The 13,253-nt window shown below is 36.1% G+C and overlaps 1 protein-coding gene across 4 annotated transcripts; it reads right to left on the reverse strand.

The window, feature by feature from the left end:
• Positions 1-680: 680 nt before the first annotated feature.
• slc45a4b (solute carrier family 45 member 4b) lies at positions 681-12,610 on the reverse strand. Of its 4 annotated transcripts, none has more exons than XM_048152192.1 (8): positions 12,482-12,610; positions 9,410-10,014; positions 7,063-7,251; positions 6,663-6,842; positions 4,895-5,994; positions 4,326-4,425; positions 2,891-3,102; positions 681-2,253 (listed from the first exon to the last, which is right to left on the reverse strand). In XM_048152192.1, the coding sequence occupies exons 2-8, from the start codon at positions 9,666-9,668 to the stop codon at positions 1,888-1,890; spliced, it is 2,406 nt and encodes an 801-aa protein (XP_048008149.1). In that variant the 5' UTR covers positions 9,669-10,014; positions 12,482-12,610; the 3' UTR covers positions 681-1,887. The 4 variants fall into 4 exon arrangements, with proteins under 4 accessions (XP_048008149.1, XP_048008152.1, XP_048008148.1 ...); XM_048152195.1 differs by lacking the exon at positions 12,482-12,610 and adding an exon at positions 12,363-12,459; XM_048152191.1 differs by lacking the exon at positions 12,482-12,610 and adding an exon at positions 11,442-12,337.
• Positions 12,611-13,253: the final 643 nt, after the last annotated feature.

Raw genomic sequence — 13,253 nt, forward strand, 5'->3', positions numbered from 1 at the left:
TATGAACGTATTAAAACCATTGTTCGGACATACCTCTGTACACTTCTGTGACCCATTACTTTCTTTTTTCAAAGCATAAATCCTACGTTGCTGTCAGAGATAGTAGATATTTGGAGAGCAGTTATCTAACATAATATTAAACGAGCATGAAAAATAGTTATACACATCAAATATATGTATATTGACTCCAAACATTTCTTAGAATTGTGACACCAAGAAATAAAAAAAATAAAACTGTTCATAATAGTTTAACGTACAGAACACTATTTTCTGAGGGTTAATCATCTATTTTCACTGATTATTTGCTAATAATTAAAATAATTAAAAGTTTTAAGCCCCATTTTTACCTTATTCATTTATGAAACGCGCCAACACATCATTAAAGCAAATGACGTTTTAAATTGACTCTGTAAATACAGTTGAATTCACATGAGATTTATGTAAAACATTGCAAACATCGCTCACTGTAACTTCATGCTAATCTAGTGTGTTTCTAGTGTTTTTTTCCTGAAATATTGGCTACCTTGAGTTCGTGTATGTAATTTTGTCACCCAGTATCCAATGTAATTGCGCCATCTAGTGGTCTCAGGCGGCGATAAGGTTAGTTAACAACCATAATGCAATTCATTTCAGATTCAACCACAGTGTGCTAAAAAAGAACAATCATTCAAACAGGGAAGTGTAGAGATTTCTTTTTATCAAAACTGAACACAAATCCAAATGAAACAACTAGAAACAGTATAAACTTTCAGTTTGGTTCAAACACTAAAAAAAAAGTCACTGCAGTACCACATATCAAAAAATAAAAATAAAAAATGAGGATTAAAAAGTGTCCAGCTTGTTTATGAAACATACACACACAGATTTTTTGCATGATAAAATAAGATACAAAGCCAGGCCACTGACCTCTGTACATCAACTGCAGATGTCACATTTCCAGCAATGTATTTAAACTACATTTATGAACACAAGAGGCCATAACTTAGTTGGTCCACTTAGCTAGAGTGGAGTTCTGTGGTTAACTAGTGAAGAAAATATTTGGCCTGTCATCTTGAATGAAAAGAGGCTCAAAAACTTGTGTATATAAACTACACATAAGTACTGGAACAGCATTATTAATTTGGCTGTGAAAAATACTGCCACTATTGGAGTGTCATCACTTAAGACGGACGCTGACAGACAGTAAAAATTGCCATGACAGCTAAACACACTTCTTCATTTCGCACACCAATCACTGCGTAAAGCAAAGCCGTTTCTTTACTTAATGCCATGGCTATTTATTCTCTTCATATCTTAAAATAGTGTACCGAAGAAAATCACATTTCTGAACTAAAGGCAACTCTGAAAACCGATGTCTTATTCAAAGTCTAGAAACATTACAAAAAATATTTTGGCATTGTGCATAGTTTAAGTCTGTGAGAAGTGAGCATTTTGTGCTCAGAAGCAGCAGTTTTACCCTGAGTATTTTTCATGATATGAGGCTGATGAGGGACATACAATGATAATCAGATATATTTTAACACTGAGTAAAATATCAGTCTGAAAATGTAAACTTACATCTGGTATGTAAATTTCAACATATAAACTTGTGTGGAAAAATGATTACTGTGGAATGTGAAACTTGTTCACTGTAGTGACGTAAACTTTGTAAAAAAAAAAGTAAGTTTGTGTAGAGTAGACAATGAAAATGTTTGGGCACAAATAATAAATAGCTTGAGAAATAATCTCAGAAATCACATATTTGACTCAAATAGGTTTGTCTCTGTACCAAATCCACAGAATAACACGCAGCATGTGTGAGAGTCTTGAGTCTAAGACTTTTGTGTTAATTGCATGTGCATTCTAGGATTTGTACTTCAAAAACTGAAGTATTTTATGTTCTAACACTCAAACTGAGGATTCAACCTCTGGCTTGCTGCAACTGTCTCTTGGCATTGACTTCAAAACACTGAGTTTCTCCGTACTGTTACTGGAAGCTGCCTCCGATTTAACAGAGTTTAGGCCTTGCTCTTCATCTTCGTCGTCTTCATCGTCAAGCGTGTCAGGGTAGATGACGAGGAAAGCCGCAGCAAGGAAAGCAAGAAAGGAGCCTCCCGATGCCACCATGGGGATCACTCTCACCGTGCCAACGGCATCTACAACTGCACCGAGCGCCGACGCCACCAAGATCTGAGAGATGTAAACCTGACATGTCAGGATGGCGCAGTCGATGCCAAAGCCTCGCCGGGAGTTGCCAGGGCTGTGATGAATGTACTATGACAATGTAAAAAAAAAAGATGAAAAGACACTCATTGAGAGCAGTGCTGCTATGGGGAAAACTGCTGTAACAAATCCAGTGGTACTGGCAGTGAAAATTAAGCTTATCTTCCAAATCTATATCCATGTACATATACATACTACAGTAAATACATTAATAATTTGACAAAAGAAAGTGCTGTTTTTTGAACATTCTACTCAATGAATCCTGTAAAAAAAAAAAAAAAAAAAAAAAGTATCACAATAATATTAAGCAGCAAAAACTGTTCTCAACATTAATTATAATAAAGAACCATTTCTTGAGGACCAAATCAGTGTATTAGACTTATTTATGAAGACTGAAGACTGGAGTAATGATGCTGAAAATTCAGCTTTGCCATCAAAGGAATAAATTAGATTTTTAAAATATAATAAAATAGAGAACAGTTGTATAAATTGTAATAATTATTCACAATATTACTGTTTTTACTGTATTTTGATCAAATAAATGCAGCTTTGAGCTTAAGAGACTACTTTCGAAAACATTTAAAAAAAAGAAAAAGATAATTCCAAACTTTTGACCAGTAGTGTGTATATATTATTGGTAACATCATACTGTATATTTGGTAACATAAGTTTATTTAATTATACAGACCTCTTTGATTTCATGGTATTGTCCCAAAAGAGCATAAGGGCAGTATGACATGCTCATGGAGATGACTCCCATGGTGCTTATCATCACCATAGCAACATACACATTTGGAAAGATGGACATGATGGCTGTTCCAACAGCAAAGGCTAGAGTTCCCAACATGTAGGTGATTCTTATGCTTAGGTCATAGTTGTTTAAGATCCTTTGGAGCACATCTGTAAGACATGTTTCTGATTATTTGGTTTGAATAATACTCAGAATGGACACCAACAAAGATATATACATATAACAGAACAAAAGGAGCAGATGATGAAACCGTGTGAAATCTGCAATACCGTTCAAAAGTTTGGGGTTGGTTTTGAAATCTCTTATGCTCACTATGGCTGCATTTATTTGATACAAAACACAGTAAAAACAGCAATATTTTGAAATATTATTACAAATTAAAATAACTCTCTATATTAATATACAGTCAAATCTCAGAGTTAAACTTTGTCAGAAAAAATACATCTTAATTATGTCAAATAACACAAGCAAAATATGTTCAGGTCAAAGTGTCTGAATAATTTTTGGTTCCAAATTTTTATCAATTTTACTGGTAGTCCACTGTATGAAGAATTTTTGGGTATAATATATCACAGTTTACTTTATTTTGCTATCCTCACTTACATAAATGAACTATAGTGTCCTGCACCCACTAGTAAAAATATATAAAAAAATGTCTGAATAATATTTGGTTTGACTGTATTTTAAAATGCAGTTTTTCTGTGATGGCAAAGCTGAATTTTCAGCAGCCATTAGTTCAGTCTTCATTTTCACAGGATTCTTCAGAAATCATTCTAATATGCTCAAGAATATTGGTGCTCAAGAAACATTTCCTATTATCATCAATGTTGAAAACAGTTGTGTTGCCTAATATTTTTGTGGAAACCGAGATACATTTTTTTTCATGATTCTAAAAGGCTAGAATATAGAAGGCTCAAAAGAATTATGTTATTTGAAACAAAGATTTGTAACAATGTAAAAGTATTTACGGTCAGTTGTGATCAAATGAATGCATCTTGCTGTATAAAAATATTAATTTCTTTCAAAATGAAAAAAAATCTTACTGACCCCAAACTTTTGAACAGTAGTGTGTTACGTAAGATATGTGACAAGTTAACAGTTCTCAATTTTAAAAAAAAGTACAATAATTTACAGGTAAAAATTAAACCAAGGAAATATACACAACATTTTGATCTTCATAAAGGGAATTACAAATTCAAGACTAAATGTATAAGGACTGTCACACCCTAAAAAATCTGCTTATTCCACAACGTGGTCATGTGAGTATCTACAGAACTGAAACCTGATCACCCTACTGGAGAAAAAAAAAAAAGTAATACTCATCATTAGTAATATCATAATTAATAATACAACACATGAATGTAACACACACCTGAGCAGAGGGCAGCTGTAGCTGCATAGATCACAAGACCCCAGCAGCCCATCTGCACACCTTTACTGTAGTTCTGCAGGGCAGTGGAGTTAGCAGCAGCCTGGTTTTGAAAAACATCAACAGAATATCCAGTATAAGTATGTAGACATATATATTCAGTATTAGATACTCTAAAATAGAGCCTGTATCATATCAGTGCTCGATATTACAAAAGTAAATTGCATGCAGTGAAGACTAAGGGCTTTTTCAGACCTAGGTCATTTGCTTGGTTCTGAAACAGGGATTAAAAATGTAACAAATTTCGGATCATTTTCACAAGTCAACATTTTTATTTTAATGTACCTAAATTTGTTAATACAACTCACATGCGAGTAAACTGTTTTCCAAGATGCCAGAACAATGCACAGAAATTTAATTGCCGAATAAATGGAATAACCATTTACAGGTGAGAATGTGTTGGTTTGTGTTTTTATATGTATTAAGTCAATATTACAGGTTTTTAAACTATGGTAACTTTTTAATGTCATGTTAGCCCTCAATTAAAGGAGAGGATAAAGAACTCTTCTTACAGTTGGGTCTCCTTCAAAGATAACCTGGCCCATGAAGTCTGTGTAGAACACAGCCTGTGCGATCATGGAGAACCAGGTGAGCAGGTGACATACACACAGATGCCAGAGTTGGGGCGGCATCTTCAGCATGGACAACCAGAGCAGTTTGACCGTCGTGCCACCATCTCCATCCTCGCTTTCTTCATCTTCCTCATTCCTGCGGGATGCAGAGATACCACTTGGTTGCAACTTCCGCCTCTCGTGACGTCTATCTAATTTGTCGATGTCATTCAGGCTTCGTGAGGATTTGATTGGCCCGGCCATGTTGCCGTAGCGCCGTCGCCATTGAAAGCCCACACGTCCATGATAAGAGAAAGTGAAGGAGGGTTGGCGGTAGAAGGAAGGGTGGCGCCGGCGCACTGGGCCGCCAGATGGTCGTAAACCGACTTTGCCTGGTTGATTAGCGGCATTCGCTGCTCCATTGATTGGATTTCCAGAAGTGGCAAAGCTTCCGTTTACAGTTTTGGCAGCCCCACAGATGTGTTCCCCACTGCTATCACACTTCTGTAAGTGGTGGTCAGTGCACTGACCTAGCTGGCTGGTGTTGTGGCAATCCAATGTCGTTCCATCATCTTGTAGACCCTGAAAGTCCTGGAATAAATTTGGTTCAATGTCCCACAGAAACTGCCCATCGCGATCTAAGTCCGGGTCAAGCTCTACGGTACCATCTGGCATGGCTAAAACCGAGTCACTTTTACTTCGCACCAGGTCGATATTTAGAAAGTCAGTTGAAACATCCCGCTCAGACCGATCATCCTCATGGGCTGAAAATGGCTCCTCCTCAGGGATAAGTTCTAGCTGAGGCAAGAGGCGAGTGGATGGAAAGCTTCCAAAGAGCTGAACAGGAGGTGGCTTTTCTTCATCCTCATCCTTCAATACCCCTGGCTGGTTGGGGTTATATAGATGCTCCTTGATGCTGAAAAGATGAAGTGTCGCAGAAATGATAAAGATGATGGCAGCAAAGAAAAAGAGGACCTGCTCTTGGGCCTTAAAAGCTTGACCCAGGAAGGTATTGGTCCAGTCCAGCCCTCCAAGCATGTAACCTAAAGCACCTCCCAGCCCTGAAAGACAGAAATTACATCACTTTAAACTGCCGAAAACAGAATATACAACATTAATGCAGCCTTAAAGGCCAAGTATCTTATATGACTAAAATATAATCACTATCTTATATGACAAAAACAGTAAAACAGTGATATTTTTTGATAGATTTCATCAAAAATATCTTAATTTGTGTTCCGAAGATGAACAAAGGTCTTACGGGTTTGGAACGACATGAGGGTGAGTAATTAATGACAGAATTTTCATTTTGGGGTCAACTATCCTTTTAATATTTTTGAGAGAACTGTGATATATATTTTTTGTTAAGGATTCTTTGATGATTACAAAGTTCAAAAGAATTGTATCTATTTAAAATGGAAATAATTTGTAACATTATAAATGTCTTAACTGTTAATTGTGATCAAATTACTGTTTTTACTGAATAAAAAAAATGTGCTGATCCCAAACTTTTGAACTGTAGTGTATAATCACTTTTTCCATATAAGTGAAACATTTTTGTTCTGATTAGATCTTTACCAGTGAATAATAATCTAATAAAATTAGATTATTATTCACTGCGACAGTTTTAAAAAACATGAGTTTTTTAAATAGTTGAGCTGATTTCAAGTATGATGATAAAGAACAGAATATCTCTATTCCACTTCCCTCCCAGTCCCAGAATATTTACCTGCTGAGAAAGCATGGATATTTAGAGCCACATCCTGTTCCTCAGTATCAGCCACATCCAGGAGGTAGGCTCTGATTGGTCCGTCCAAAGCATCAGCACAGAAGTCCAGAACCACCACACCAACAACAGTCAGCACGATCCCAACCAGTTGATTACTGGGGACGTCACCCAGAGAAAGACCTGTTTGACAGACAGATTAAAATAAGCGGTAAGACATTCATAAAAAAAATCAAAATGTAATTTTGAAAATATAAAATATTTGAAAATGTGTATCATGGGACTCCTATTTAAATAACAGTGGCATGCAACCCTGTAGATAAATATGTGCACAATGTGAACAACATTAGACAATTAGTTCTATTTTTAATAATATATAATAAAATAAAATAATAATAATTACCTATAAGCGATCCATTGAGAAATAAGGCCACTCCTATTAACACTCCTATACACAGCGCCAAAATGAAGGGTCTCCTCCGACCCCATTTCAAAGTACAGCGGTCACTTGCTGAGCCAATAAGAGGGGTGAAAATTAAACCCAAAATAGGGCTGAGGAACCAGGTTAAGCTGTAATACTGCTCTGGGAGACCTGCAATGAGAAAAGAACCACAATCAATTCAATTCCAAGGTTCAGGCAGATCAACATTTTTATTAACCGCTTTGCTGAAATGTACAAATATGGCACCTAAAGCAACTCTCATCAGTTGAAACAGATGACCAGGCGTGTTTCAGCATTTCTGCAGTTCATTAACCTGCCCTTTACAACACTATAAACCTTTCACATAAGAGATCTAAAACTGTGTCATAGTAATGAAGCAATCACATTGCCTCTGACAATAAAATTGATACCAAATGCGATGACTCAAAGTAAATAAAAAGGGCGTGGGAAAACTGAAAACGGTAACTGATATGATTTGGTGGTAATGGCTCATAGCAACTAGTTTTAGCAATAACAGCTGAGGGAATTTTCCATGAGTCGAACATTTTCTAGTCTGGCACGCAGAACTCGTGCCAGGACTGATGACATACTAAAACCCAAACACTTGATTACTCAAGTGAAACTGTCAATGTCAAATGTCAAACTTCTCCTTTTTTCAAGAAGTCCAAATGTGCAAAAAAAACTATAGGTCATGTGTAAAGTGGGGTGCCGGCTGAGAATGGGAGAACAGAAAGTGCAGACAACACATGTCAAATCATAACTCTTCAGCTTTAAAGATGAACAACCATCTACTCAGATACGTTCAAACCTCTGCAGATCAGGTTAAGGTGCAGCATGAAGTAATGAAGTAATCAACCTGTATTATAAAGCAATAACACTCAGTGTTACAACTCTTGAGGGCCAGAACTTAAATAGATGGTTTTGCCAATACACACCGCATTTAATCTATCACAGGAGAGGATTTTATCCTTTTTACTCTAAAAAAAGACTCTGGTTGATTGTCTATTAAACTACGGTCAACATTTCAATTACTTTAGCTATTTTCATCAAGTAGGCTATTTAAGTTTTTAAGGATGCATATATTTTGCGTCAACATGCACATTAAAGGGACAATTACAGAGTGATTTAGGCTATGACATGCTAAATCTTCTGGGAAAATGGCCCTTTAGAGTTTACTGGATGATGTTCAGGATATTTTCAGCCGTTAAATCTACTTAAACTGCTTTTGGTATGAGATCAGAAGGCCTTCAGAGCAATTCTATCCTTTTGTAATATTAACCCTGCAGTTTCCTGAGAGGATCTATTTACATTGATCTTATTCAAAATGGACGGAAAACCGAAAGAAAGAGAAATGCGCACACTCACACATTCTCTGAATTCCATGCAAACGCTACCTCGTCCATTTTTGCATGCTACTGTGGAAACAAACATTCCTTCATCTTACTACTATGACACAGGGTTGGCGTTGGCACAATAGGGAATCCTTACCAAATCCAAAGGAATGTCCCTGTTCAATGATTATGAATAGAGCTCTTAAGCCTAGAATGAATTAAAAAAAAAAAAAAACACTAAATCACCCATTAACACTATCTATCTACCTTATTTTGCAACAATGAAGTAAGCTCATTTCTGTTAATTTTTCAAGACTTCCGATTCATTAGCCACTATAGGTAAATAACTAGAAGAATAAAGCGCAGTAAAAGGTAAAGGTATTTGCACTACAAACCAATGTTTATAATTACGACAATACGTTAAAATAATATGGTATGAAATACCAGTTTGCAATATCAAGCAGCATAACAAGCTGTTTTGTACAGCTAAAAATAACTGGAAGCAGATGACAGCCAGACACATTCAATTTACAAATTACAAAAATAAGGTGGATACAAAGTGCAGACCTGAGATTGCAAAATGTTTTTTTCTAAAAAGTGTACATGAGACGGTGCATCAGCCTTTTCAATGTTTTATCTAAATCTAAAGTATGTTAAAAAGATCTAAACGGTGTCATTATATCAAAATAGTGCAGGGAAATTATGCAAGATGTTTATCATTCAGCCTAAATTCTTTCAAAAGAAAAGTTGAGTTTATTTCTTTTGTGGAACACAAAAGAAGATGTTTTGAAGAATGTTTTTGCCCATACAATGAAAGTCAATGAGGTCCAAAACAACACTGTACCTCACTGACTTTCATTTTATAGCCAAAAACCCCAACATTTTTTCATAACATCTTTTTTTCATGTTCCACAGAAGAAGTAAAGTCACAAAGGTTTGGAATGACATGTTTGTCGGGATAACGGTTGATTACTAACCAAGCTGCAACAGCACAGGAGTGACCAATGCTGTTTCCATGGCGTAGCAGAACTCCCTCCCGAACATGACGGCACCGTGCATGACCCATAACCGCTTGGGGATGTGGTTTACAGAATCCTCACTGGCCGAGTCCTCTGACATTTCCACTTCTTTCTCCATGTTTTGCCCTCCATTCGGATCCTTCTCTTGCACGACTGCCAGGTCCAGCACTGGAACAGACTCCGTGACAGCGTTCTTGGGTGCCATGCTGGCCTTCATATACGATTGTGGTGTGGGGTCTTGATCCAGAAACGGTTCCTGTGGTACTTACCCCTTACAAGAACAGACTCTATTCTGCTCAAGGCCTCCAAGTTGATCTATCATAATCCACAGCAGTTTTCTTATTGTAAAACACTAACCCGTAATCAACATAGAGGTCATGTTGTTCCATATATTTTAGTGAGAGGTCTACCAACCGTTGTAATGAATACCAGTCAATATAGAGCTTTGTTGGGTTAACTCACAAGTCATGTTTTCTTGAAAGGAAAAAGGGAAAAGGGGGAGGGCATGGAGAGCAGAACAGGTGGATGTTCCTCTGTGTGCCTCCATGGAATTACTTATTAATCTAGATGAGAAGGAGAAAGAGAGAGTGAATGAGAGAGAGAGAGAGAGAGAGAGAGAGAGAGAGAGAGAGAAATCTTGGCATTGAAAACTGATATCCAGAAAGATCAAGGCAGTGGAAAAATGTCAGTGAAAAACAAGATGGGGAAAAATCCTGGCATTACGACAATAAACATAGTTTTACCAAAAGCATGACATATTTGGCATATCTGTAATCCCTGGAGAAAGGCAGAAGAAATAATAAAGTGACTAAAATAGGGAATAAGCACTGAAACGGAAAATTGTGTCATCATTTACTCACCCTCAAGTTGTTCCAAACCTATATGAATTTTTTTCTTCTGCTGAACACACACAAAAAAGATATTTTGAAGAATATGGGTAAGCAAACAGTTGATGGACCCCACTGACTTCCACACTATGGAAAAAAAACTGTTTGGTTACGGATATTCTTCAAAATAACTTTTTTTGTGTTGAGCAGAAGAAAGAAATGTATACAGGTTTGGAGCAACTTTAAATGAGGACAGAATTTTCATTTTTGGGTAAATTCCTTTAACTAAGAAAGTACAAAAACACCATCTGCTATTACACATATAACATAAATTAGCCTATTGCACTTATGTATACACAAATATATATAAAAACATACATATTTTTAAATGAATTTCCACTGGTAATTTTAGATGGTGCATCTGGTAAAACTTTTTTTTTTGGAGCCCCAAACTACAGGTTTAATATCTTAAAAGACTTTTTAAACAAGATAACGATAACAATACAAATATATAAATAGATAAAGTGTAAAATAAGGGTGCCATCTTTTGTCGATTTACCGATAATACCAGAAAGCGCTCCACTGTTGCTATGGTTACATTCTCACGCGAACGCGTTTGTTGACGAATATCCATTTTTCCAAGCACAGACTCTAAAACATTGTTTCAAAATGTAGTTACAGCGAGGCTATAAGCACATATTATATTATATTTACGTTTATGTATACCTTCTACAGTCATATGGTAAAGGCAGCAAGTGTGTAAAGTTCCAAAGGTCATTTAAGTTAGCATTACACAATCCTGCTTCACCAAGTTGCTGTAGAGCTATAAACTATAACAGCACACGTGCGAGTACTAAAGTCCTTTACATAAGAGTTTTACGTAAAAACTAATGGTGGTATATGATAAGCCATTCATTAAACTTAAAGTATTTTTAATGTTATTTTGATTATTTGTTTACTAAACAATTAACCTATACACTATAAACTATTATTTACTATATATATATATATATATATATATATATATATATATATATATATATATATATATATATATATAGGTTACAGGATTAAATAAGCTAAATTGTAATACATTTCAACATAAATGTATGTTACGAATTTGACTACAAGACCCGTGTGTAATAGTCAAAAACATATCCTACCTTGTTCCTCAAGTAGCACGTGTTTCACTCGATGGCAAAACCCCTTTAACCCAGAAATAGTCTCAGATAAAGTGAAGTAGAAAGGCATACACCAGAGGGGCTACAGAGCATACTGAAGTGACACATACAGTGACACAGCTAAAAAACGTGTCACTAGTTTTACTTGCTGACTACATGAGACTCTCGTGATATCTGGCCGTCCCCTGTGCACTGTACTGATAAGGCTACACCCAGACGCTTCTGGCAGGTAACATTTAGCCCCTGAGCAACCCAAACCTGCTGTGACAAGAGTCAGGTGGGCGAATAGACACCTGTGTCAGAGACTGACATGACATCGTGACAAGGAGGACAGGGCATCGGTTATTAAGGGGTGACGACGTGGCGGAGAGGTGCCTTGCGCTGAATCACGTGCAAAACCCGTTTAAGGAGCCTGTGATGGAGCTCAGATCATGCCTAAACATGTACGGTTTCCTGTTTGTTATTGGAAGTACGCCTGGAAACCTTACATTAAACAGTCATTGTCAGTTAACAACGTGAGATATCAATGTTAGACACACAAACAACCACGCTGGATGAAATAATCATTTATTTAAACGCTACAAACATCACCCAGATCACCATAATCACGTTACCTATGATTTTTGTCTTGATTCAAAGGATTGCCAGATCATCAGACTGTTGCATCTGATCTTTGTAGTGTTGTGGATATTTTACATTATACACACGATGTTACCAACTGTATTTCCTGCAAGGGTGAAGTGATCTGACTGGGAATATGAGCGAGCGAGTTGCAATTATTATGCATTTGGGATTTCGCTTAACTTTATAGGAATCATCAGTCTGATTAATGCTTATAAGTCTGTTAGCCCGGACTGCTAGCCTGCTAAATTAACTTGCTTCTACAGTAAATTTAGCGGATACCTTCACCTCCCGAGCTCGACGAGCGGTCCGATTCATAAAAGACATCTTCATTTATTGATAAAGAAAGAATCTCAGCATCCACAAGTAAATGGACTAAGATGTTAAAGAGGAAAATGTACCTGCTCTCAGGTCGCGGATGTACTGCATCTTTTGTCTGCTCAAGGTTGCCAGTCGTTACACTCTACAAATCCCCCACGTCAGCAGTGATGTAATCTCGCTGTCAAAATCTGTGAACTCAACCCTAAAAGCCATCAAGTCATTACTTATGTCATTCCGATTTAATTATGTCATAAAGATATAACTGATGTCTATAAAAGATATTTGATTATAAAATACTATAGCGCAACAAAATAAAGCAGGTTGATAACCTCATTTGACAGATTAGATAAGTGTTATTAGAGTTTAAATAAAATACTACACTAAGTACTTTAGGCTACTGCAATTAGTTCAGCCTGAATTGCTTAAGAAACTTTATTCAAGCATTGTTTTATAGATAGTTTCATCCTGTTTTTCTTTTGGAATTCAGGTTAACATTACATAAATTAATAGTTTTATTTCCTCATCAAAATAATTTAATTTGGCCTAAAGCATTAAACAAAAGCTTAAAATGTTAACACTATGCATTTGCTGCCAAGCATCAAATCTAGTTATTATTTGGCATTTCTACAGAAGTTCTAAAAATTATTTTATGACACAAAACTTTTTTCTTTTTTTTTTTGTAAATTAATGTATTTATTATGTATATTTTCAGCCTGTTCTAGGGAGTCCATGGACATTTTTTAAGGAATACACTACTGTTCAAAAGTTTGGGGTCAGTATTAATTAATTTATTTATTTTTGAAATAAATTGTTGCTTTTACTCAAGTAGAACCCATTAATTTGAGAAAAAGT

The sequence above is a fragment of the Megalobrama amblycephala genome, linkage group LG13, assembly GCF_018812025.1.
Source record: "Megalobrama amblycephala isolate DHTTF-2021 linkage group LG13, ASM1881202v1, whole genome shotgun sequence".
Taxonomy (NCBI): domain Eukaryota; kingdom Metazoa; phylum Chordata; class Actinopteri; order Cypriniformes; family Xenocyprididae; genus Megalobrama; species Megalobrama amblycephala.

What these genes read in the sequence shown, in the direction of transcription:
- slc45a4b (XM_048152192.1), bottom strand. Translation starts at nt 9,668, where the DNA reads ATGAAGGCCAGCATGGCACCCAAGAACGCTGTCACGGAGTCTGTTCCA. An exon ending in TCTCAATGGATCGCTTATAG is followed by an intron (nt 6,843 to 7,062) that starts GTAATTATTATT and finishes TCTGTCAAACAG; the next exon opens with GTCTTTCTCTGGGTGACGTC. An exon ending in AATACCATGAAATCAAAGAG is followed by an intron (nt 2,254 to 2,890) that starts GTCTGTATAATT and finishes ACATTGTCATAG; the next exon opens with TACATTCATCACAGCCCTGG.